The sequence below is a fragment of the Hemiscyllium ocellatum genome, chromosome 6 (assembly GCF_020745735.1).
Source record: "Hemiscyllium ocellatum isolate sHemOce1 chromosome 6, sHemOce1.pat.X.cur, whole genome shotgun sequence".
NCBI lineage: Eukaryota > Metazoa > Chordata > Chondrichthyes > Orectolobiformes > Hemiscylliidae > Hemiscyllium > Hemiscyllium ocellatum.
In genome coordinates this window covers 109,360,216-109,385,398 of record NC_083406.1, presented here as the reverse complement: position 1 = coordinate 109,385,398, position 25,183 = coordinate 109,360,216, and the positions used below count along the sequence as shown (strand labels likewise).

The 25,183-nt window shown below is 43.0% G+C and overlaps 1 protein-coding gene across 2 annotated transcripts in view; it reads right to left on the bottom strand.

Moving 5' to 3' along the window:
- si:ch211-269e2.1 (cohesin subunit SA-2) overlaps nt 1-25,183 on the bottom strand; it is a 145,441-nt gene that overhangs the window by 30,630 nt on the left and 89,628 nt on the right. Inside the window, exons 19-25 of one of the 2 annotated variants that reach the window (XM_060826268.1) lie at nt 23,929-24,024; nt 21,107-21,310; nt 17,704-17,774; nt 16,313-16,400; nt 10,334-10,423; nt 8,472-8,564; nt 4,388-4,562 (exon numbers count right to left, since the gene is read on the bottom strand). In XM_060826268.1, the coding sequence (XP_060682251.1) occupies nt 4,388-4,562; nt 8,472-8,564; nt 10,334-10,423; nt 16,313-16,400; nt 17,704-17,774; nt 21,107-21,310; nt 23,929-24,024 (817 nt within the window). The remainder of the gene's footprint in view (nt 1-4,387; nt 4,563-8,471; nt 8,565-10,333; nt 10,424-16,312; nt 16,401-17,703; nt 17,775-21,106; nt 21,311-23,928; nt 24,025-25,183) is intronic. The other variant, XM_060826269.1, reaches the window with a different exon arrangement.

The following is a 25,183-nucleotide window of genomic DNA, read 5'->3' as shown; positions in this document are numbered from 1 at the left end:
TTCTATAAGCACGTCAACAATGAAAGGAATAAGACCAATTAGGGACCAAAAAGAGGATTTACATTTGGAGGTGTTAAATTAATACTTTGCATCTGCCTTTATCTTGGAGGCAGATGCTGCCCTGGTTATTGAATGACAGAGGAGGAACCTCAGTCACAAGAAGGGTTGGAACCTGATGTTGCACACTTTAGTCTCATTCACAAAGGAGCTACCCATAACCCAAAAATACCAGCTGAGATTGAAATAAAGTCTATAAAGTACTAATAGTGTAATGGTTTGCATTCTTAATATTATTTCAATTTAATATTCATTCTTTTACTATCTCACCCACCATTTCTCTGATTTCAGCTGAATTTGTTCATTTTTATTTATCGTGGGATTTTAATTTGATTCTTTGAAATATATATAAATTGTTTGATCTAACTCAGACTTTAAATATAGTTCTTAGGGCTAATGGGATCTTTATGAGGATGGGGAGAAAGCAGGAACAAGGGACTGAATTAGATGGTCAGCCATGATAATACTGAATGGCGGAGGGCACATGATGGGCTGAATGGCCTACTCCTGTTCCATAGTTTCTATGTTTCAAATCAGCATGTGGACTGTGAACTTGTGCCTTGAATAAAACACCATTATTTCCATATTTATGAAACTTCTAAGAGAAGAAAAATGGGGAGTCTCCACAATAAACTTGCACAGTGGCCCAAATCAGCCCAAGTGACTCCCCAATTCCCCAATGTGGGCAGAGAGATTGTCACTTAATCTTTACCCTTACTTGAAAGAGTTGAGAACAAAGTCAGTGTGGAGTGTGACTGCCACCTGGTGTTCATCATACAAACTATACCCACAACTAGAAGCCATGATTTGGAGATGCCGGTGCTGGACTGGGGTGTACAAAGTTAAAAATCACACAACACCAGGTTATAGTCCAACAGGTTTAATGGGAAGCACTAGCTGTCAGAGCGACGCTCCTTCATCAGGTGATGATGAAGGAGCGTCGCTCCGAAAGCTAGTGTGCTTCCAATTAAACCTGTTGGACTATAACCTGGTGTTGTGTGATTTTTAACTTTGTACACAACTAGAAAAGAATTGTTAAATGACAGGCTGGCTGAATTGTTCTTGCATACAGCTGGTGAGGACAGAACAAGTAAATGGCCTCTTGCTTTGCTCCAACCAATCCAAAGATACAACATTAAGTTTTTTTTTCAATTCCAAGTAAGTAATTAGTTTAATTAGAAGCATCTTGACCTATATGTTGATTATAAACAGGCTAATGAAATATATGGCAGATGGAATACAATGTGGTAAAATGTGAGGTTATGCACTTTGGTAGGAGGAATAGAGGCATATACTATTTTCAAATGGGGAAAGACTTTGAAAATCAAGTTCCAAGGGACTTGGGAGTCCTGGTTCAGGATTCTCCTCAAGTTAACAGGCAGATTCAGTTGACAGTTAGGAAGGCAAATGTAAAGTTTACATTCATTTCAAGCCAGGCTGGAATAGTAAGCAGAGATGTACAGCTGAGGCTGTATAAGGCTCTGGCCAAATGGGCATTTGGAATATTATGAGTAGTTCTGGGCCCCATATCTAAGGAAGGATGTGCTGGCATTGGAGGATGTTTACAAGAATGATCCTGAGGATGAAGGGCTTGTCATACAAGGAATAGGTAAGGACACTGGGTTTGTATTCAATGGAGTTTAGAAGGATGAGGGGGATCTGAATGAAACTTACAAAATACTGAAGGCCTGGATAGAAGGGACATGATGGAGACATTTCCATTAGTAGGAGAGACTAGGACCTGAGGGCACAGCCTCAGAGTGAAGGGATGACCCTTTAGAACTGAGATGAGGAGGAATTTCTTCAGCAGAGAGTAGTAAATCATTGCCCCAGAGGGCTGTGGAGGTCAAGTCGTTGAGTATATTTAAGACAGAGATATCTAGACTCTTGATTAGCAAGGAGATTAAGGGTTACGGGGAGAAGGCAGGAGAATGGGTTGAGAAACATATTAGCCATAATTGAATGACAGCGCAGACTTAATGGACCAAATGGCCTATTCTGCTCCTATACCTTATGGTGTTTTGATCTATTTTTCCTTTCTACATCCTGGTCTCCCTGATATAGGAAGGATGTTGTGAAACTTGAAAGGGTTCAGAAAGGATTTACAAGGATGTTGCAAGGGTTGGAGGATTTCAGCTATTGGGAGAGGCTGAATAGGCTGGGACTGTTTTTCCTGGAGCATCAAAGGCTGAGGTAGGGTAAATAGACAAGGTCTTTTCCCCAAGGTGGGGGGAGTCCAGAGCTGGACAGCATAGGTTTAGGGTGAGATTGGAAAGATATAAAAGAGACCTAAGGGGCAACGTTTTCACGCAGAGGGTGGTACGTGTATGGAATGAGCTGCCAGAGGAAGTGGTAGAGGCTGGTACAATTGCAACATTTAAGAGGCATCTGGATGGGTATATGAATAGAAAGGGTTTGGAGAGATATGGGCCGAGTGCTGGAAAATCGGACTACATTATGTTGGGATATCTGGTCGGCATGGACAAGTTGGACTAAAGCATCTGTTTTTGTGCTGTACATTTCTACAACCCTATTAAATCTTGCAGCTTAAGATGCTTAACTGGATGGTTAAAATCCATTGTTCCAAGAGTGAGAGTACAATTTGCAAATGTACTTTTATATTGAATCTTCCAAAACTGCACAAGTCATAGGATCAGACAGTACAGAAGAGGCCCTTCAACCCATCGAGTCTGTACCGAGCACAACAACTCTAAAATCTACACTGGTCCCACTTTCGAGCAAAAATTTCTGGAAAAGCTCAGCAGGTCTGGCAGCATCTGTGAAGAGAAATCAGAGTTAATGTTTTGGGTCTGGTGACCCTGGCACTTTCTAGCACTTGGCCCATGGCCTTCCATGTTCGTCCTGTCTTTAAAATGCAGGAGAAAGCAAAATTGTGACAGGGATGCAGTACAATCCGAGGTCCACATGGCTGTTTAATTAAAAAAGAACATGTGCATTTATATGGCATCTTTCATAACTTCAGGGCTTTCCAGCTACATGTGTGCATTATCAGTGTTGCCACTGTTCTGATGGTTATGAACAAATACAGAGTCAATACCCTGACCGTGGCCAGTGGCCCCAATGGTTTATTTTACAAAGTAGGAGATGATCCTCTGAAAAGCCCGGTTATTAATGGCATTGCCCAGACAGTTGCAGAGATACAGTAGGAAGAGTCCTGGTCCAATCAACAGTCTTAGTTATTTCAATGGATCTCAGGGACCCCCAAGACACAAAAACGATGACAGTGCCAGGGAATTCCTGACTGATTGCTGCTCAGTGAATCTCATCTGGCACCACATGAAGACTGGGCCAACCACTGCCCCTTAGAGGTGACAACTGCCTGCCATCTGGCTTCAGAGAGTAAGGGTGAGACAACCCGAGGAAGCTCAAGGAATCAAGCCCCAGGTAGAAATCAAAGTCCTGCAGGTGCTGAAAACCTGAAGCTGAAAGTTGCTGCAGAAACTCAGGAACTTCTGTGGAGGTAGAAACAGAGTTTAACATTTTGAATCCAATTCTCCTCTTAGACTGCAACGTCTGGAACTCTGTAACAAAACTCTTCAGAGTTCTCCTTCTGAAGAAGAAGAGTCACAGCAGAGTTAAGAGTTAACTCTGTTTCTGTCTCCACAGACACTGCCACATCTGCTGAGCTTCTCCAACATTTCCTGTGTTTTACTCCCCTGGTTGGAAGTCAATAACTTCAGGCGAGGAAGAGAACCTTGTTTGATCTTGGATGGAGTGGCAAAGCTGTCACGTGCAAAAATACATCTCAATGCACAAGGAGCCTTGGGATTAAAGTCTCGGAGATCTGATTCCTGGAATACCATAAGTTATCAAGTGATTCAGTTACCAGCTAGGACTCCTGGCTTTATGAGGTTCAAATACCACCACAGAGTCATCGAAATGTACAGCATGGAATCAGACCCTTCGATCCAACTTGTCCATGCCGACCAGATATCTAACCTAAAAAGTCCTATTTGCCAGCACTTGGCCCATATCCTTCTAAACCCTTCCTATTCATAACTTTCGATTCAGTGAATGAACTGGAATCTAAGCTAGCTTCATCATCTAAGCTAGAAACCATCATCGATGGCCATAAGGATCCTGTGGATTCATTAATGTCCTTTAGAGAAGGAAATTGGCCAGTTGTAACCAGTCTGGCCTATATGTGACTCCAGGCCGACCATAACTGACTCTCAAATGTCCTCTGATAGGCTATACAGTTCAAGGGCATCAGGCAACAACATCAATACGACGAGAGAATAAATAAATAAATAAAATCTGCAAGGCCTCAGTTCAGAGGAACAGCCCAGTTGCCGCCACTAGAGCTTACCGTTGTCAGGGTGACCGCTGTCTCGGGCGATGAAAACATGATCCAGGACGAAGGTCACAAGCTCTGTCTGCAGGGACTCCTCTGGGATATAGGCAAATGGCTCGACCATTTCAGAACCAATGGGTGGTTCCTCGTGGCTGAAAACCAGCAGAAGATCACACAGAATGATGAAGGCCTGGAGAGGGACATAAACAGCTCTCAGCCATTGGAGAAAATGAAAACACAGTACTCAGGAGTTAACAGAGGGGGAAGCATCAATTGTTAGCTAGGCATTAAGAACCCATGGAACACAGACTATTGGCAATGGAAGGGAGTTTCCAGCACCACCTGAGGATTTGACTATTGAATTTAAACATTAATCCCCAGGTCATCACTTCAAATAAAGCCCAGCAAAAACACTGCATCCAGTTCAAAATTATGCCTAATTTTCCATTTATTTTCTTTGAGGGGAAGGGGGTTGGGTGGTGAAGGTAAAAGGGCCAATGATAAAACTTCCAGGAATCTCTTCAACTAGAGTTGGAAAATCCTGCAGAAATGCTGCTCATCCCTCACTCCGATCCACAGTTGGATTCTGGACGTTGGCTGATTCCAACTGGCCTGCGGGGTAGTGGAGCCAATAACGGATCAGCATCAGGGCAATCTGCAACTCTCTCAGTTCACTTCCTGAGCTCCATGAGGGAACTGAAAAACATCCCTATCCCTGCTGGTGTTCACCTTGTTTTTGCTGGAACAGATCACTGGACTGGTAATGCAGAGCCTTATTCTCTAGAGATGCAGGTTCAAGTCTCACCTCAGGTGCTGGTGGGATTTGACTTTGGTTAGGTTTAGAGTGTTGCTGAACAAAAAGACCTTGGAGTGCAGGTTCATAGCTCCTTGGAAGTGGAGTTGCAGATAGATAGGATAGTGCAGAAGGCATTTGGTAGACTTTCCTTTTTTGGTCAGTGCATTGACTGTAGGAGTTGGGAGATCATGTTGTGGCTGTACAGGACATTAGGCCACTTTTGGAACACTGTGTGCAATTCTGGTCTCCCTGCTGTAGGAAGAATATTGTGAAACTTGAAAGAGTTCAGGAAAGATTTACAAGGATGTTGCCAGGGTTGGAGAGTTTGAGCTGTAGGGAGAGGCTGAATAGGCTGGGGCTGTTTTCCCTGGGGCATCGGAGGCTGAGGAGTGACCTTATAGAGGTTGATAAAATCATGAGGGCCATGGATAGGTAAATAGACAAGATTTTTTTCCCTGGGCTGGGGAAGTCCAGAACTAGAGGACACACGTTTAAGGTGGGAGGGAAAGGATTTAAAAGGGACTTAGAGGCAACTTTTTCGTGCAGAGGGTGGTGTGTATATGGAATGAGCTGCTACAGGAAGTGTTGGAGGCTGGTACAATTACAACATTTAAAAGACATCTGGATGATTATATGAATAGGAAGGGTTTAGAGGGATATAGACCGAGTGCTGGCAAATGGGACTAGATTAATTTAGGATATCTGTTCAGCATGGATGAGATGGACTGAAGGGTCTGGTTCTGTGCTGTACATCTCAATGACTCTATAATTAATATTAACAAAACATCTGGAACTGAAAGCTAGTCCCAGTCATGGAGATGCTGGATCTGTTTTTGATTGGCGGTAAATCCTGTCTGATTCGCTAATGTCCTTTAGGGAAGGAAATCTGTCATCGTCACCTGATCTGGCCTAGAGTGACTTCAGAACGTGGTTAACTCTTAACTCCTTCAGAAATGGCCTAGCAAGTCACTCGATTCAAGGGCACATAAGGACGGGCAACAAATGTTACGCCACATTCCATGAGAGAACAAATGGAAGAAAGTACCAATGTCCTCACCACAGTGGCCATAGCTGGAGAGGTGCCACTCCATATCAGGTATGGCTGACCATACAGCCTACTCTTACTGCCTGCTGTCTGCTGAATTGGATGAATCTACAAGTTGGTTATCAATTAATGACATGAACATGGCTTCCTTGACCCAACAGGTCCTTGAATGGGATTTGAACCCACTGAGGGGCACAGATGCTTCCCACTGCCCCATATGATACTCCCCGCCAATAATATTACAGAACAATTAACCCAAAGGCCCTCATCAATGCTCTGGGACAGGAGTTCAAATCTCATCACAGTATCTAATGGAAATTAAGATCAACAAGAAATAAATTAGAATGATGGGGCTCTTGTGATGCAGTGATAACATCCCTACCTCCGGGCCAGGAGGCGTAGGTTCTAGTCCCAACATCTCCAGAGTTGTGTCATAACATGTGTGCACAGCTGGGATGAAAATATATTGCCACAAACCAAGGCCATGAAACTATTTTAACATTATTAAAAACCCATCTGCTTTATAAATAGCCTCTAACAGCCGGACACCAGCCAGCTTTCGAAAGTGTGTTGCTGGAAAAGCACAGCAGGTTGGGTAGCATCTGAGGAGCAGGAGAGTCGACATTTCGGGCCGGAGTCCTTCATCAGGAATGAGGCTGGGACCACGGGGGCGGAGAGATAAATGGGAGGGGGGTGGGGCTCCCATTTATCTGTCCACCCCTGTGGCTTCCAGCTTCATGCCTGATGAAACACCGACACTCTGCTCCGCGGATGCTACCTGACCTGCTGTGCTTTTCCAGCAACACACTCTCGACTCTGATCTACAGCATCTGCAGTCCCCACTTTCACCAGCCAGCTTTACCTAGTCTGAAAACAACAAATGCTAGAGATCACAGTGGGTCAGCATCTATGGAGAGAGAGCAAGCTAATGTTTCAAATCTAGACTTCATCAGAGCTAAAGTGACCTATGGAGGGGGCAACATTAATGCAATAGTTGGGGAGGGGTGGGAAGCGTGGGGGTAGTGGGTGGAGAAAGGATATTGATAATTCATGGGAATGGGATTGTGAGAATGGCAGAACAATGGTGTGTCTAATTGCCAGACTTAAAAAGGACAGTAACCAGAATGGGGGGAGGGGAACACATGCTAATAAGACTGTAAGATAGAGGAGCAGAAAGAAAGGGAAGAAATGGTTCACAATGAGGAGGTGTTGAACTCAATATTAACTCCAGAAGGTTGTAAAGTGCCTAATCTGAAGAATAGATGTTGTTCCTCCAGTTTGTGCTGTGATCCACTGGAACACTGCAACATGCCGAGGACAGACATGTGGGCACGTGAGCAGGACGCGGTGTTAAAATGACTGGCCACGGCAAGGTCAGGGTCCTGCTTTATTTAGCCTGACTGACACTGGGACTCCAGAACCACAGCAATGGGACTGACTTTAGATTAGATTACTTACAGTGTGGAAACAGGCCCTTCGGCCCAACAAGTCCACACCGACCCGCCAAAGCGCAACCCACCCAGACCCATTCCCCTACATTTATCCCATCACCTAACACTATGGGCAATTTAGCATGGCCAATTCACCTAAGCTGCACATTTTTGGACTGTGGGAGGAAACCGGAGCACCCAGAGGAAACCCACGCAGACACGGGGAGAATGTGCAAACTCCACACAGTCAGTCGCCTGAGGTGGGAATTGAACCCGGGTCTCTGGCGCTGTGAGGCAGCAGTGCTAACCACTGTGCCACCGTGCCGCCAACTTGTGACAGTTCTCAGAAACAACCCAGCAAGGCAGCAGTGAATTAAACTGAATTGAATAGTGGTGGAAATCCACTATTAACAAAAACTCAAAAGTCAACACCAAATGGACTGCAGCCATCGCAGAAGGCAGCTCACCACCTCTGTCTCAAGGGCAGTTATTGGTCAGCAATCTGAGAATAAATTACAAAATAACAGGTTGGTCTAATGGCAGCGCATGGCTTTATGGATAGGGCAGAGCACAAGAAACCACAAAAGACCAACCCCAGCCTCAGCGTGTAGCCCCACTACTCCCAGCATCTTCAACACACTTGGAAGGATTGACAATCAAGTTGATGAAAACCACTCAATCCCAGCATGTCCAGGAGGCCAGCAGGGCTAGTTGGGCTGAATGGCCTACTTTCTCATGTTGTGACCAGTCTGTGGCTGCTGGTCCAGTCTACATGGGCCCCGAGACCTGCCCACTAGGCCTTTTTGAGATGACCTTGTCCACACTGACCTGCTCTTTGACGGTGCTGCTGGGATTATTTAGGAACTGTCTGCAAATGTGGCAGAATCCTCTCATCTGCTTCCTCAGCGACACTTTCACACTCTGCACAGAAACAAAACAAACTTTAGACCAGGAGAAAGAAACAAAGGGAGCATCCTGTGCCTGCCTCGCATTGTTGCAATTCCCCAGTTAGCTTCTTGAAGGTCACATCGCCTTCTTTCACCAATGGCAAAAAGGTGTGGAACAGTATCAACACAGCCCACCTGTGAAAGCTGGCAAGCAAGTCTTATGATCACACATTCATTCTATCACTAAGATTACTTACTATTCCATAACATCACCCAACATGAGTTATTTTCCTTAGATCACAGAGGATCAAAGAGATATTCAAAATAGGTACAAAGTTCTGAGGAATTTTGGCAATGATAGATATGGAGCAACTGTTTCTACTGGTGGGAGGGATTTGGATATATACTTGAAAAAAGGTTTCAGGGGTGTGGTAAGGGCTGGGGAGCACAATTCATGGGAAGTCTCTTTCAAAAGAATCAGGGCAGCTAAGATGGGCCAAATGGCTGCCTTTTGTGCAAATGGAGAGCTGTTCATGTTATATCTTAATAGAGTGAGTATCCCTGTTATATAGTGAAGACATTATAAGCAAGCTACAAGATGGATATAGATAGATTAAATGAGTGCCAAAGATGTGGCAAATGCATTATACAGTGGGATTAAGTGAAATTTTCCATTTTGGTAGGATGATAGGGGAGCATATTATTAACGTAAAATATATAGCTGCAGACACTGGAAATAAGAAACAAAAACAGCAATTACTGGAGAAACCTAAGAGGTCTGGCAGCATCTATGGAGAGAAAGCAGAGTCCAACGTTTTTAGTCCAGTGACTCTTCTTCTGAACTAATGCTGCCAGACTTACTGAGATTCTCCAGCAATTTCTGCTTTCATTGCAGCATTAGTGAAGATCTGGGATGCAGAGGTATCTGGTGTCCTCAGTCATTTTGCATGAATCAATAAGGTTAGTCTGCAGGTACTGCAAGTAATTAGGAAAGCTAATAGCATGTTGTTATTTATTCTGAGAGTAACTGAATATACAAGTAGGGAGGTTCTCCTTCGGTTATACTGGTGAGACCACATTGGAGTACTACGTGGAGAATTGTTCACTTTGTTTAGGGAAGGATGTTCAGACAAGGCTTCCTAGACTAAAGGCCCCGGAATCGGAGATGGCTGTCCTCCCATAAGGAAAAGCCGAGGTTTACATCTCCTGAAGTTTAGAAGAGTAAGAAAGGGCTGGATTGAAACGGGAACATGTTTACCAAAGATCAGAGATCAGAACAGTGAAGATTTTACAGACACAGAACCGTTTGGTGAGGTCACGTGTAGCGCAACACGAACACAAGATCTCCAATCTTCAGGTACACCTCCTCCAAGGTGGCCTTCAACATGCACAACAATGCAGAGTCGCTGAGCAGATTTCAAATAATTGGACTATGACCTGCTGTCATGTGAATTCTGACTTTGTCCGCTCCAGTCCAACATTGGCACCTCCACATCAGAAAATTCAATGGGTCGTCCATTTAAACGGTACAGCATTTTCTTTCTCTCAGAAAGGCATGAGCGTTTGGAACTCCTTTTCTGAAAAGCTGACTGAGTTCCAGAATATTTTTTAAAGCAGGGATAGATGCTTTCTTGTCGAGCAAGGAGGCGGAAGGTTATCAGAGGGAAGTGTGAAGATGGATTTGAGTTTGTAATCAGATCGACAATGATTTTACTGAATAGCGGAGCGTTTGTGAGGGCCTCTGAATGGTCTACTGATGTTCCTTCTTCATATGTTTGTACAAAATAACGGGGGAAAACTCACATCCTGTACCTTGGAGGAATCACCTTCAGATACTTTCGAGAGCTGCCACATGATGTAATAATAGCTACAGAGGATTGCCTGAACGATAATCTGCAAGAACAGGAAAATACACTGGTAAACATCATTTTTTACATTATATTAAAGGTAAATGGGGCTTCATCAACACAGGTTTGTGATTCATTAAAGTCAGAGCATATTTTTCTTTCCTTTATAGAATGTGGGCATCCCTGTCAAGGCTGGCATTTATTCTCCATCCCTAATTGCCCTTAAGCTGAGCAGTTTGCTCAGACATTTGCTAAGTCTCCAGCCCTCCATGGGTTAGTTTTACTTTCACTAACTCATTTCAGTGTTGGGATCACAGCACCAGCTTGAGTTAGTGTGGTAGAAGGTAATCCATAGAATCCCTACAGTGTGGAAGCAAGCCATTCGGCCCAATGAGTCCATACCGAACCTTCAGAAAGCATCCCATCCACACCCAATTCCCGTTATCCTGGCATTTGCCATGGCTAATCCACCTAACCTACACATCCCTGGACACTGTGGGCAATTTGGCATAACCAATCCACGTAGCTATGTACATCTTTGGACTGTGGGAGGAAACTCACTAGTCACACAGAGAGGAATGTACAAACTCCACAGACAGTCACCAGAAGCTGGAATTGAATCCAGATCACTGGCGCTGTGGGGACACCATGCTGCCAGGTCTACTCCCTGGTCTAACTAGAAGAAGATTTTGTTGTTAACAAGATATAGTTTACCACATGTTGGCAACTAGTCACATTAATATGAGACACACAGTTCCAGAGATTTGGAGGAGGATTTACTGTCAGGTTTCACTCCTTCGAGAATCTAAGTTGTTCTGCCCACCATTTCGTAAGACATCATCACAGTGAGTGGTTCATCAGGCATTCCTCAATATTAATTCTATCTGCCCCCTTTACAATAGTTAAGAGTCTACTCACAGCTGGCAAAGTTTTAAAAAAAAGTAAAACAAAGAACTGTGAAAGCAGGAAATCTAAAATTCAGCAGATGTGGCAATATCTATTGGGGGACATCAGAGTTAATGTTTCGAGTGCGACTGTGAAGTGTCACTCAACTTAAAACATTATGTATTTCTCTCTTGGCTGCCAGAACTGCTGAGTTTGCCTGGCAATTTCTGTTTTTGTTTAAATATAAAATTTCCCCCACTGAAGACTAAGATGAGGAGGAATAATTTCCCCCAAAGAGTCTTCCCAGAAGGTGGTGCAGGCTGGCTGATTGATTTTTAAGGCAGTGACAGATAAAAGCTTGACCAAGGCAGGGGTCAAAGGTGATGAGTCAGCAATGCTACAGTTGATTGGGAGAGACTGTTTGCAGATAAAGTGACATCTGGCAAGTGGGAGGCTTTCTAAAGTGAGATAATGAGAATTCAGGGACAACATGCAAAAGTAGGGAATGCTGGATGACTAGAGATATTGAGGTTCTGGTCAAGAAAGAGAAGGAGGCATACATCAGGTGTACACAACTGAGGAGTAAAGGGAGTATAGGTGTACACTTAAGAGGGAAACCTCTGGTGCGGCCACATTTGGAATATTGTGTATAGTTCTGGTCACTGCATTATTGGAAGGATGTGGAAGGTTTGAAAAGGGTTCAGAGGAGATTTACGAGGATGTTACCTGGTATGGAGGAAGGTCTTACGAGGAAAGGCTGAGGCACTTGAGGCTGTTTTCATTAGCGAGAAGAAGATTGAGAGGCGACTAAATTGAGACATATAAGATAATCAGAGGGTTAGATAGGGTGGACAGGGAGAGCCTTTTTCCTTGGATGGTGATGGCTAGCATGAGGGGACATAGCTTTAAATTGAGGGGTGATAGATATAGGATAGATGCCAGAGGTAGTTTCTTTACTCAGAGTTTAATTCTGATAAAATGCAAGGTCCTGCATTTTGTTAAGACAAACCAGAGCCTCTCCTCACAACCTTGTAGGGGCATGGAACGCATGCCTGTAACAGTAGTAGATTCGCCAACTTTAAGGGCATTTAAATGGTCATTGGATAGGCATTTGGACGAGAATGGAATTGTGTCGGTGAGATGGGCTTCAGATTGGTTTCACAGGTCGGTGCAATATCGAGAGCCGAATGGCCTGAACTGCGCTGTAATGTTCTATGTTCTATAAAAATCAGGAAGGCAAAAAGGGGACATGAGATAGCTTCGGCAGATAAGGTTAAGGAGAATCCAAAGAGATTCTACAAGTAGATTAAGAGCAAAAAAGTGACGAGGGAAAGAATAGGGCCCCTTAAAGATCAATGTGGCCATCCATGTGTAGAATCACAGGAAATGTGAGAGATCCCAAATGGATATTTCACATCAGTATTTCCTGTAGCGTAAGGCATGGAAGCTAGGGAACTCAGGGAAATAAATAGTAAGGTCCTGAATAGGGTCCACAATAGAGAAGAGGAGGTGTGAGAAGTCTTAAAATGCATAAAGGTAGATAAATCCCTAGGACGTGACTAAGTGTATCCCAGGACAATGTGGGAAGCTAGGGAAGGAATCATGGGGCCCCTAGCAGTGAAATTTGTATCATTGGCAGCTGGAAGACTGGAGGGTGGCTAATGTTGTGCCTTTATTTTAAAATGTCTGCAAGGAAAAAAAAACAGGGAGCTACAGACCAGTGAGCCTGAAATCAGTAGTGGATAAGTTGTTGGAGGTGATTCTGAGAGACAGGATCTACATGCATTTGAGAGTCATTGTGGTTTTGTGCGTGGGAAATTGTGTCTCACAAACTTGATTGAGTTTTTTGAAAAAGTGACCAAGAAGATAGCTGAAAGCAGAATGGTAGGCATTGTCTACATGGACTTTAGCAAGACCTTCGACAAGATTCTGCGTGGTAGGCTGGTTAATAAGGTCAGATCACATGAGATCCAGGGAGTGCGAGCCAATTGTATACAAATTTGGCTTGACAGCAGGAGACAGAGGGTGGTGGTAGTGGGTTGTTGTTCAGACTGGAGGCCTATGCCCAGCAGTGCTACAAGGATCCGTGCTGGGTCCATTGCTTTTTGACATTTATATAAATGATTTGGATGAGAACATAACAGGTATGGTTAATAATTTTGCAGGTGACTCCAAAATTGGTGGCAAAATAGACCATGAAGAAAGTTGTCTAAGAGTACAATAGGATCTTGATCAACTGGACCAGTGGGCCGAGGAGTGGCTGATGGAGTTTAATTCTGATAAAATGCAAGGTCCTGCATTTTGATAAGACAAAATCAGAGCCTCTCCTCTCACCTTGTGGCAGGTTGCTATAGTTTCCTATTTGGTAAAGGAGCAATTTTTCTCTCCCACCAGGAAGGCAAGGAATCCAGACGGAGGCTGGATGAAGTCACAAAGTGGTTTTGAACTGACTACATAAAGGGTGTTAATTGATGACCAGTCAAGGAGATTGACTACATTCTGGGTGAGAAGGTCCATGAGGTCCTGTGAACCAGGTGAGCATCTTCAGGGGCATAAAAAGAATCTGATCATTCTGCCCGATCTGGGTAAGGGAAGCAGACTAAGAATGGTTTTGAAATCCTGAAAATTCTCTCAGAACTACGAGAATGAAGCTGGGGTGGGAGATTGATCAAATAGCTCCCAGTGCAGGTATCTGGATCAGTGGTGCTGGAAGAGCACAGCGGTTCAGGCAGCATCCAACGAGCAGCCTGAACTGCTGTGCTCTTCCAGTACCACTGATCCAGAATCTGGTTTCCAGCATCTGCAGTCATTGATTTTACCCAGTGCAGGTATGATGGGCTGAATGGCCAACTTCTGCCCTGAATTACTTTTTGTGGCCCTCTTGCTGGAAGTGGTGTGGAGATTTCATACTCATGTCTTGTGAATGTAGAATCAGAGATAAATGATCATGCAGCTACAGCAAGCGATTTGTAAATCAAATAATAGGTGGCTAAGGAATTGGAATATTGGAGGTAACCTACTGCATTTACATGGAGCCATAGTGAGACTGCAGCTGGTCTCCAGCTTTGGTTTCTTAACCTAAGGAAAGACTTAGAACGAATGCAACAAAGACTCCTAAACTGATGCCTGGAATACAGGGGTTACCTTATAGAGAGAGATCGAGAGAGTGCGCCTATGCTGTAGAATGTAAAAGAATGAGAGGCACCCTTATTCAAACCTATAAAATTATTATGCAAGTCGGGGGCCAGTTAGGTCAGTTGGCTAGACAGTTGGTTTGTGGTCCAGAGTGACACCAACAGTGTGGGTTCAATTCAAACATCACCTGAGGTCACTATGAAGGACTCTCCTTCTCAACCTCACCCTTCACTTGAGATGTGGTGACCCTCAGGTTAAACCACCCAGTCATGTCTCTAATAAGAGATCAGCTTTATGGCTTAGTAGCACTATGCCTATGTACCTTTACTCAGGGCAAATTTTCTTTTAATTGTTCATTTGCGGGATGTGGGTATCACTGGCTAAGCCAGCTTTTATTGCCTATCCCTATCTGTTAAGAGTCAACCACGTTTCTGTGGGTCCCGAGCCACCAGGTAAGAATGGCAGTTTCCTTCCCTAAAGAGCGTTAGCAAACCAGGTGGGTTTTCCCCCAACAATTGACAATGGTTTCACGGTCACCAAAGGACTGCTAATTCCAGATTTCTTTTAATTATTGAATTCAAATTCCAACATCCCGCCATGGCAAAAATCAAACCCGGGTTCCCAGTACACTACCTGAGTCTCTGGATTAATAGTATAGCAGTGATACCACTAGGCCATCACTTCACCTATTTTGGGAGATTGGAGTGTAGATATTGGGAAAATGCACCCCTAGTGGGGAGTCTAAATCTAGTAGCCAGGGTCTCTGAGGAGAAAGGTGCTGTGAACCTTTGGAATTCTCTACTCTGCAGGAGTTTGGATGCTCCATTGTTGAGTGTATTCAAAACAAAGAATAATAGCATTTTAAGATACCAGCAGAATCAAGGAATATCAGAACAGGGTTGTGAGGTCAGTTTGTATAGATCAGCCATGACCCTCATAGAACAACAGAATCACAGAACTGGACTGCAGCAGTTCAAGAAGGCAGCTCAACACCACCTTCTCAAGCCCAGTAGAGATGGAGGCAATAAATGCTGGCCTAGTCCCATAAGAAATTTTAAAATGTTGTTATGGTGCTGAAGAGGTCATTTGGCCCAACATGCCTGCACCAGCTCTATGAATGAACATCTTCACCTACTGCTCATCTTCTGCCTCTTCCCCCTACTCTTGCACAAAATTTCTCTCCAAATAATTATGCAATGCCCTCCTGAATATTGCCTCCTGAATGGTGAGGCAGACTGGAAAGGCCAAATGACCTACTACAATTTCTGATGTTCTTATGATCTTTGGGTTATTGATAGGAGCACACAGACAGAGTTTGTGTTGCCCTGTGGTACATGTCAAATGTACCAGCAACATCAGGACCTTCCCCATTACCTAAGGGCCGGCTTCAAATGTGTCCCCATTTGTTCAATATTATCCTCAAAGCCTTTCACAATCTCTAAGCTGTCTTCCTCAACACCAACATCTCCCAGTGGATTCATTCCTCTCACTAAAGGGCAATGCAGAGTTAACCTGCTCTATTCTGGAGAGTTTCTCTGACTCTTTCTATTACAGGGAGCACACAAAGAGCATCATATAAATCACGTTACAACTCATGTTGACTATCAATTTGAGGGTGAAATTGCTTCACATCAGTTGGAGACTGGAACAATTACAACATTTAAAATGAATCTGATAGGTATATGAGTAGGAAGGGTTTAGAGCGACAGGGGCCAAGTGCTGGCATTTGGGACTAGATTAATTTAGAATATCTGGTCGGCATGGACAAGTTGGACCGAAGGGACTGTTTCTGTGCTGTACGTCTCTTTGACACTAAGTTGAAACACAGGATTGGCATATAAAGTCAGCGAATTAACAAGTGAGATAGATGTATATGTTCTGTGAGGGATGGTTGTAGTATCTGTCCATGTCTCACCTGTTCAGGCACGTTTCCATTCTCCAAGGCTCTCTTCAGTAGTTTGCAGGTGCTGTTTAACAGGTTCCATCGAGTTATATCATGAGCACTGAAATATTGAAGAAAGTGGAATTTGCCACCTTATTAGAAAGCTGACCTCTCACATTCCCTTTCATAACAGGTTTTCACTTATTGCAGCAAAACCAGCACCAATAGCACTGTGGGACAGGAGCACACAAACTCAAATCCTTTCCAATCAGTTTTCCAAAGGGAATTGGATCAATGCTTGGAGGAGAAAGCAAAATGACAGAACGGAGGAGAATATGTGGAGTGGGGGTTAACTCACGCTTCAAAAGCAGAACATCAATGGGTGTTTGTTTGTGCTTTATCTTCATTCATTCACAGATGTGGGGATCACTGACAAGACAAATATTTATTATGCTACAGACAAATGTTTGGGTTTTGGGGTTTTTGCTGAGGAAAGTTAAGCATCAACTACATTGCAATCTGGATTGACAAAAAAACATTGTCCATAAAAGAATGGCAGATTTCCTTCCCAAAAGAACATGAGTTAACCAGACTGCATAGTTTTTCAGCTGAAAATGTGTTGCTGGTTAAAGCACAACAGGTTAGGCAGCATCCAAGGAATAGGAAATTCGACGTTTCGGGCATAAGCCCTTCATCAGGAATGCCCGAAACGTCAAATTTCCTGTTCCTTGGATGCTGCCTAACCTGCTGTGCTTTAACCAGCAACACATTTTCAGCTGTGATCTCCAGCATCTGCAGACCTCATTTTTTGCATAGTTTTTCAACAAATTGAACTTAATCTCAAATTCAAGGATCATTAAGTCCTGGCCTCTGAATTACTACCCAGTAAAATTACCACAACGTTAGTTTAACCGCTATACTAGTTCAGGATTTTATGAATGAGAACAAGCTAAAAATCAGATCTCACATATGAGAAAGAAAATGGCCACTCGCAAGGAAGAAGTGACTCACAATATCCTGAAGAGAAAAGATCTTCAAGAATGAAAATCAGAATAAAGTAAATAAACACCCACCAAGAGCAGAGGGAAAGCAGATATCACAATGCATGGCAACAGAGTGCACTTGGCTCAGTGATTTTAAGCTGAGATAGAACTTGCTTCCCATCCAGTGAAGAGATAAATGTAACGTAGAGAATGTGCATACAATGCATGAATTAGGGATAGGAGCAGGAGCAGGCTTGTGGACCTCTTGAGACTATTCCACCATTCAATATGATCATGCCTGATCTGATTACTCCTCATTCCCGCCTCTCCAGTCTTTAATTGAATTTCTCTATTACAGAGGGAAACATAGCAACACACATCTTTTCAAACAGCTTCCAGTTACATGAGCCATCAATTACCACTGCTAAATGTCTCACTTACTTATGGAAAGTCGTGATTCTTTTCAATGCACACCACATCTGGTAAGACTCTGTGTCACCAAACTGGCCTCCCTGTTGTACAACAGATCATAATGTGAATAACTAAAAGGTTACAGCAGCAGAGTCAGCACCGGTCAGTATTACTGACTCGCTCGAAGAAAAGGAGGGCATTCTTTTGTGGCATTATCCCATTATTCCTCATTCAATCAGATGCCAGCAAATGCGCAGATTAATAGGTCAGTGACTGTCTACAGGATGTCACTGCTGCAGAATTACTGTCAGGTTTCTTGACACAAACACAGTCATTGCCTTTCTAAAAACACTTCATTGCATTGTGCCTTGAGACATTGTGACAGTGTGGTCCTAAATGCCTACCATGGCCTCCTGCAACCAGTGGGCACCACAGGGGATAGCGTATGTGGTGAAAACTGTAAATAGTTTCATTTAATTTGCTATGATTCCTTTGTTTTTCATGGTCTAGTTCTTCAACACTGTTATGACACAGGGTAAACCCTCCTGCTTAATTTAAACCAGCAACACAGAAAAGGTTTATCCCATCAAGTAATCTATGAAAATTCGAGAGGCCAAGAACTATTTAAGGTAAAAATTAGCAACTTTATTTCTTAAAGTATAACAGAGAATAATTAACTAATAACTATCTACAACTCCTTCCTCTAACTTACATTTTATCTTCCCTTCTATAATTCTAGTCTGATAAAACGCCTGATTAAGATTTACCAAAAATCCAAATTTTCAAAACTAGCCAGATGTTGAATTTTCTCTCGTATCTTCCTCAGTCTTCTTTTCTTTTCCTTAGGGATTTCCATTTCACAGATTACTGATCAATAAAGGTACCTTTAAGACAGCTATTCTCCGGGCAGTCCGCAGATGCTGGTGCCTTGGTTGTTCTCTTCCCAACTCTTCAATTTTCCCCAGTCTTATACCTCCAAAGCATTGGATTGTGTCATTGGTTTTTAAGATTGTCAATATACTCAATTCAAACTTGATTGGAGTTTGGTATTTTTCGGGGTTTAATTTAAACCGATTGGCATAATTCAAATTTGTTTTGTCATCTCCAGGCAACCAGCTTATCGAGTTGTTCTACCAAATGTTACATTATATCTTGTTCGAAACACTTGGTGCTGTGTCAGGTATTTCTGCTAGCTTTTAACTCTCTTAAAGACACAGTACCCCTTACACCTTCATAACAACATGCAGCAAAGGAGGACAGCTGGACTGTCACTTTACAGGGGGACTATGTTTCTACTGAGGAGTCTAGTGTTCCTGTAACGCCAATCAGCATCTCAGGCTCAAACAACTTAAACTATGAAGTTAATTCCAACAGGTGGTAAATGGCTGTTAGATATTCTCTGGATAATTTATCTTCAATGACATTATCATAACATGAAGAGCACTGTCTTATAAAGTTTCTCAGGTGATATGTTCCAAGTTAACTTCACTTCCATTTTGTAATGATGTGGAGGAGCCAGTGTTGGACTGGGGTGAACAAAGTTAAAAAAATCATATCACCAGGTTATAGTCCAATAGGTTTATTTGAAAGTTCCAAATGAAGTTGTTGAAGTATAACGTGGCTTTGTATGATTTTTTTATTTTGTCAGGTTACGATGATAGACTGAGAGTAGCGTGGATCTGACAGCTGTTCCTGAGGCTTATTTATACGTTACATAATAAGAAATGTTTGGAGGGATACAGACCAACCACAGGTGGGACTAGTTTAGTTTGAGATTCCGGTTGGCAATGGACGAGTTGGACCAATGGGTTTGTTTCTGTGCTGTATGACTCTAAAACTCTGGAGAAAGTGACTCTATGACTAACTATAAAGTCCTCCAGGTTTTGGGAGAATCTCTATTCCCAGCTATAACTTGGATTCCCAAGTATTTCTCAGAGATAAAGGGATGGAAGATCATTTCTGGTTTGGGTTTTGGTTGACTCTGAAGCAACTCATTGACTCCTTATGAGCTCTTTTTTTTATTTTTATCATACATTTGTCGAATGTGGATATCACAGGCCAGGCTAGCATTAGTGCCCATTGCTCACTGCCCTTGAGCTGATGGTTGGCTGCTTTCTTGAACTGACACAGTCCTTGGGAGCGAAGGGAGAGGTCCAGGAATTTAACCCAAGTACCCTGAAGGCATGGAGGTATATTTTGAAGTCAGGGTGGTGAGTGACTTTGAGAGGAACTTGCAGGTGGTGGTGTGCTATGTATCTACTGCCCATGTCTTTCCAGTTTGTAGAGATTATGGGTTTGGAAGGTGCTAACAATGGAGTCTGGGAGAGTTACATATGGTACACTCTGCTGCTACTATCTGCTAGGGGTGGAGGTATTGAGGAATGGGGTGACAATCAAGCAGCTGCTTTGCCTTGGATGGTATTGAGTTTCTTGAATGTCAATGGAACTGCATCCATCCAGGCAAGCAAAGAATATGCCATCATGTCCCAGATTTGTGGGCATATAGATGGTGGACAGGCTTTGGCAATCAGGAGGTAAGTTACTCTCCATCTCTGAACTGTTCCTGCAGACACCGTATTTATATGGCTCGTCCAGTTCAGTTTCTGGTCAATGGCAACCCCAGGATATTGGTGATAAAGAACTCAGCAATAGTGATACTATAGAGTCATAGAGATGTACAACATGGAAACAGACCCTTCGGTCCTAGATTATCTCTTGCTAGAGATAGTCATTTCCTGGCACTTGCGTGATATGAGTGTCACTCTCCAGCTATCAGCCCAAGCCTGAATATTATCCAGGTCTTGCTGCATTTGGACCTAGACTATTAGAGTACATGAGGTGTCATGAATGATGCTGAGTTTTGAGCAATTATCGGTGACCATCTGTCTCTGACCTTATGATGAAGGTTATCGGTGAAGCAGTTGAAGATGGTTGGGCCTGGGAAACTACTCTGAGGAACTCCTGCTGGAGCTGAGATGACTGACCTCCAACAACCACAATCATTCTCTTCAAAACTCCAGGTATGACTCCAGCCAGTGGACACACTGCTCCCACCCCCCCCATCCCCCCATCCCCGATTCCTATTGACGCCAGTTTTGTTAGAGTTCCTCTCTTTGAAAGTTTGACCTAATCTGAAGCTGTTTTGAATGAACCTGTTCAGAGATATTATGACACATCTCTGCAACAAGACAGACTTGAACCCAGGCCCTCTGGCTCAGAGGCTGGGATGCTAACACTGCATCACAAGAACCCTAACTTGCTAGGGCTCCCTGATGCCACAACCAGCCTAATGTGGCCTTCATGGCAAGAGCAGTGACCCTTGGTTTCTGCTCCTCTTGTCTGTGTTTTTAATTCATTTTAGGTTAGCCATACTGTACCTGCAGTTTAGCTCGCATGCTATAAAGGTGAGAAATAGAAAAGGTAAAGGCCGTACCTTGTGGAGGAAGTCCCTCAGCACCCTGTTGAACCTGGTCACCAGCTGGTCAAACAGTTGATGCTTTGCAGAATCTACTTGGTCCTGAGTAGCCCACTCTTCATTACTGAGAACAAGGTACGTCTTCGAACAGAACTCCAAGATTTCAGAGTCTGTCTGTTCCTCTACAATTTCCTTCAACTGCTTCAGTAAGGTATCCAAATGCTGTGAATTCCCAAAGAAAAATCACCTCGTGGAAGATGAGCAAAATTCCCACTAACAAACTCTTTGAGAAACCGGCCCCTGAATTTGCTGCCAAAGTGATGGTGAATCTGATAGCTCATGATAACTCATTTATTATGAAACATGTAAATCACCCAGCAACTCGGAGAACTTGAGGACTGCAGATGCTGGAGATCAGAGTCAAGAATGCAGTGCTGGAAAAGCACAGCAGGTCAGGCAGCATCTGACGAGCAGGAGAATCGACTTTTTGGGCATAAACGTTGATTCTCCTGCTCCTCGGATGCTGCCTGACCTGCTGAGCTTTTCCAGCATCACATTCTCGACTCTGATCACCCAGCAACCTCTAGCAAGGAAGATATATCCTGTTAATTACAACTTGTCATGATTTGCCGAAGAAAGCAACAGCTTGCCTTCAATCTCTGGGTGAAGTTCATCAAATTGCTGCAACTACACACCAGTTACCAACTAAACCCACCACAAAAAGCCAGCTCCAGTGCTTCACAGAGACTTTTAAAATGAGACTTATGTTCCTGCAACACCATTAAACCTCTTAACCGTAGAAAGGGAACACCTTAAACTGTGGATGCTCATTCCTATAGGAAATAAATTGTTGCTCGAGATGCTTAAATGTTTAAGTAATAAATTCTGCTTCTAAATTTATTCTGCATCATTGAAGAGCATTGTCTAATTTTAGGAATAACCTTTTTTGCTCATATCACCACAAAATAAAAAGTACGCTCATACTTCGCCATCCAGACTCCTTCCAAGTGACAGGAAAATCTAAAAGATTTTGTCAATGTCATATTATTTTACATTGTACTGGTTTAGTTAACATAACTATGTTTTTAATATAGTGACTGACCATGAGGCAGTAAAATGTTATTGGCCAGCAAATTGACGACCATTGTGTCAGTGGAGTTAACTAGCAGCCTCTGCAACAAGTTTACAATTCCAAACTCTATAGTTCTTCCTCACAATCCCTTGGATCTTCTCCCAATCATTTAGCCAAGTTTTTATACACCACCAAAGACAGCATAACTTCCCTTTTCATCTCCACATCTCCAACAGTTTTCAGCTTTGATGCAGATTTTACATTTACCTCGTGCTGGGTGAAACTCATCTTGTTATTAAACTGATGGGTGTTATGTGCCTACTTAAACATTATTACTGACGGGGTTAAAGGTCCTGGGAACAAAGAATTCAGACATTGTGTAATGAGATTTGATTTTAACATGGTGAAGATGCAAGAAAAAGGCAGTACACAGAATCTGAGCAAATAGGAGCAGGAGTAAGCTATTCATCCCTCCAAGGGATTTCTGATGAAGGGCTTTTGCCTGAAACATCAATTTTCCTGCTCCTCAGATGCTGCCTGACCTGCTGTGCTTTTCCAGCACCATTCTAATCTAGACTCTGATCTCCAGCAACTGCAGTTCTCACTTTCACCAATTCATCCCCACAAGCCTGCCCTGCTCTTCAATATGATCATGGTTGATCAGTACAGTGTTCCCACTTTCTCCTAGTATTCTTTGATTCCTTTAGCTCTAAGTATTGAATCAAACTCCTTCTTGAAAACCTTCAATGTTTTGACCTCGACCACTTTCTGTGACAGAGAATTCCAAAGGCTCACCATTCTCTAGGCAAAGACATTTCTCCTCATCTCAGGTCTAACTGGCTCACCCCATATCCTTAGAATGTAACTCCTGGTTCTGGACTGTCTGGTCATTGGGAACATCCGATAACAGTAGACAGGGACTGGACAGTGCACTTATAATGTATGGGGAATAGGAAGAATAAGAGGAGTACAGATCAAAACCGAATTGATAAAGTCAACATAGATAACAACAGAGTGACATTGGAGGCCAGAGGTGAGAGAAATATCATTTATCAGAATTTTGCTGTGATAGGTTTCTGAGCAATTTGATGTATATATAAAAGAGTGGGCAATGGGGGATTGTGAACGGTAAGGGAGGAGATGGGAGTTTTAAATGAGACAGCAAGGTATCATATCAGGGCTGACAGACCAGCTGTAAAGAAGATTGCTGTTCAGATAATTCATTGCCATTGACGTGAGAGTTCTGTTTGAACTATTTGTCAAAAGAAATTTGTGTTACAGACAGCAAGAAGCTGGAAAGCTGAACTGAATGGACAGAAAAGTTGAAAACCTTCAGGAGACCTTGGTTCCTTTCACAAACCTTTGACCTAAAGAATGCCAGGTCATTCCAGGGTTGAATACATCTTTCCCCCTTTGGGTCTGCTGGGCTGTCCAACAGTAAAATGTACCATTGAATAGACGATCACTTCATTCATCATCAAAACCTTTCCAGTCTCTGCCTACATTATAAATGTTACTGATTTATTATCTCCCCTTTTCTCCTCCTACCTGCTCTTTCCTATAAATATTCCACTCAACACCTCCTTCCAATTTTACCATGCCATCTTCCGCCCCATATTATGAAAAACCATTCCCTATTCCTTTAATTTCTCTTCACATTTTTACGATCTTTATTTTAGTCACTTAAGATGTTCCTTTAACTGCACACATATTTACTCCTTTAACTCATTATTTATCAGTAACAAGGTAATGGTATTGGCTGGCTCACCTTTTCTAGCTGTGCCGTACCATAACCCTCCAGGTCAAAGTACTGAGGTATTTGCAGAAGGTTGACTGTAATTACTTTCTCTCCATCAGCAGAATACTGCAGAATTTAAAAAAAAAGAATATAGCAGAATTAACTAAATCCAATTCTCTTCCACTTGCACAACAGACTCAATCTCTTATTAAATAGCTTCAAGGGTCTTAAATACCACTTCATTCTTCACTTCCATCCAATTTGCTTTGCCTTCCTAACTCCTGAAGACATCAGGTTTGAGGCTCCTCAGGTGAAGCAGCTGGCCATATTTTGTTTTAATTCCCTGATGATCACTGACAAGGTCAGCTTTTATTAGCAATCTCTAATTGTCCTTGACTTGTGAGTCACTAGACCATTTCAGAGGGCAGTTAAGAGTCAACCACATTGCTGTGGGTCTAGAGTAAAAACAAGGGCTGCCGATACTGGAAACCACAGTCTAGCTTAGAGTGGTGCTGGAAAAGCACAGCAGGTCAGGCAGCATCTGAGGAGCAGGAAAATCCTTTGGTTCCTTTCACTAACCTTTGACCTAAAGAATGCCAGGTCATTCCAGGGTTGAATACATCTTCCCCCTTTGGGTCTGCTGGGCTGTCCAACAATAAAATGTATCATTGGATGGACCTGATGAAGGGCTTTTGCCCGAAACGTTGATTTTCCTGCTCCTCAGATGCTGCCTGAACTGCTGTGCTTTTCCAGCACCACTCATCTAGACTGTGGGTCTAGAGTCACAAGTAGGCCAGACCAGGTATGGATGGCAGATTCCTTGCCTAAAAAAGGACATTAGTGAACCAGATGGGTTTTTAGTCTGGGTGGCACCGTACCTGAAATATAAATTCAAAATTTTTAATTAATTAAATTTGAATTCCACCAGCTGCCACGGTGGGATTTGAACCCATGTATCCTGGGCCTCTGGATTATTAACACAATCACCTTCCTCTCACTGAAAAGGACTGTAGACATGGCTTGTGCACACTCAAGGAGTAGGATAATTCCAGCAGGCCAAACACGCTGTATTTCAGAATGGGAACAAGACAACAGCTTCAGGTTTTAGAGATCCCGGACTGCACTCCTGCCAGATGGCAGAACAACAACAACTTTCATTTATATAACATTAATTAAAAAGTGCCAAGGTGTTCCCAGGAAAACAAAATATGACACCGAGCCCCATGAGATCAGATGAACAAAAGCTTGTCTAAAGAGGCAGGTTTTCAGGAGTTTTTTTTAAAGG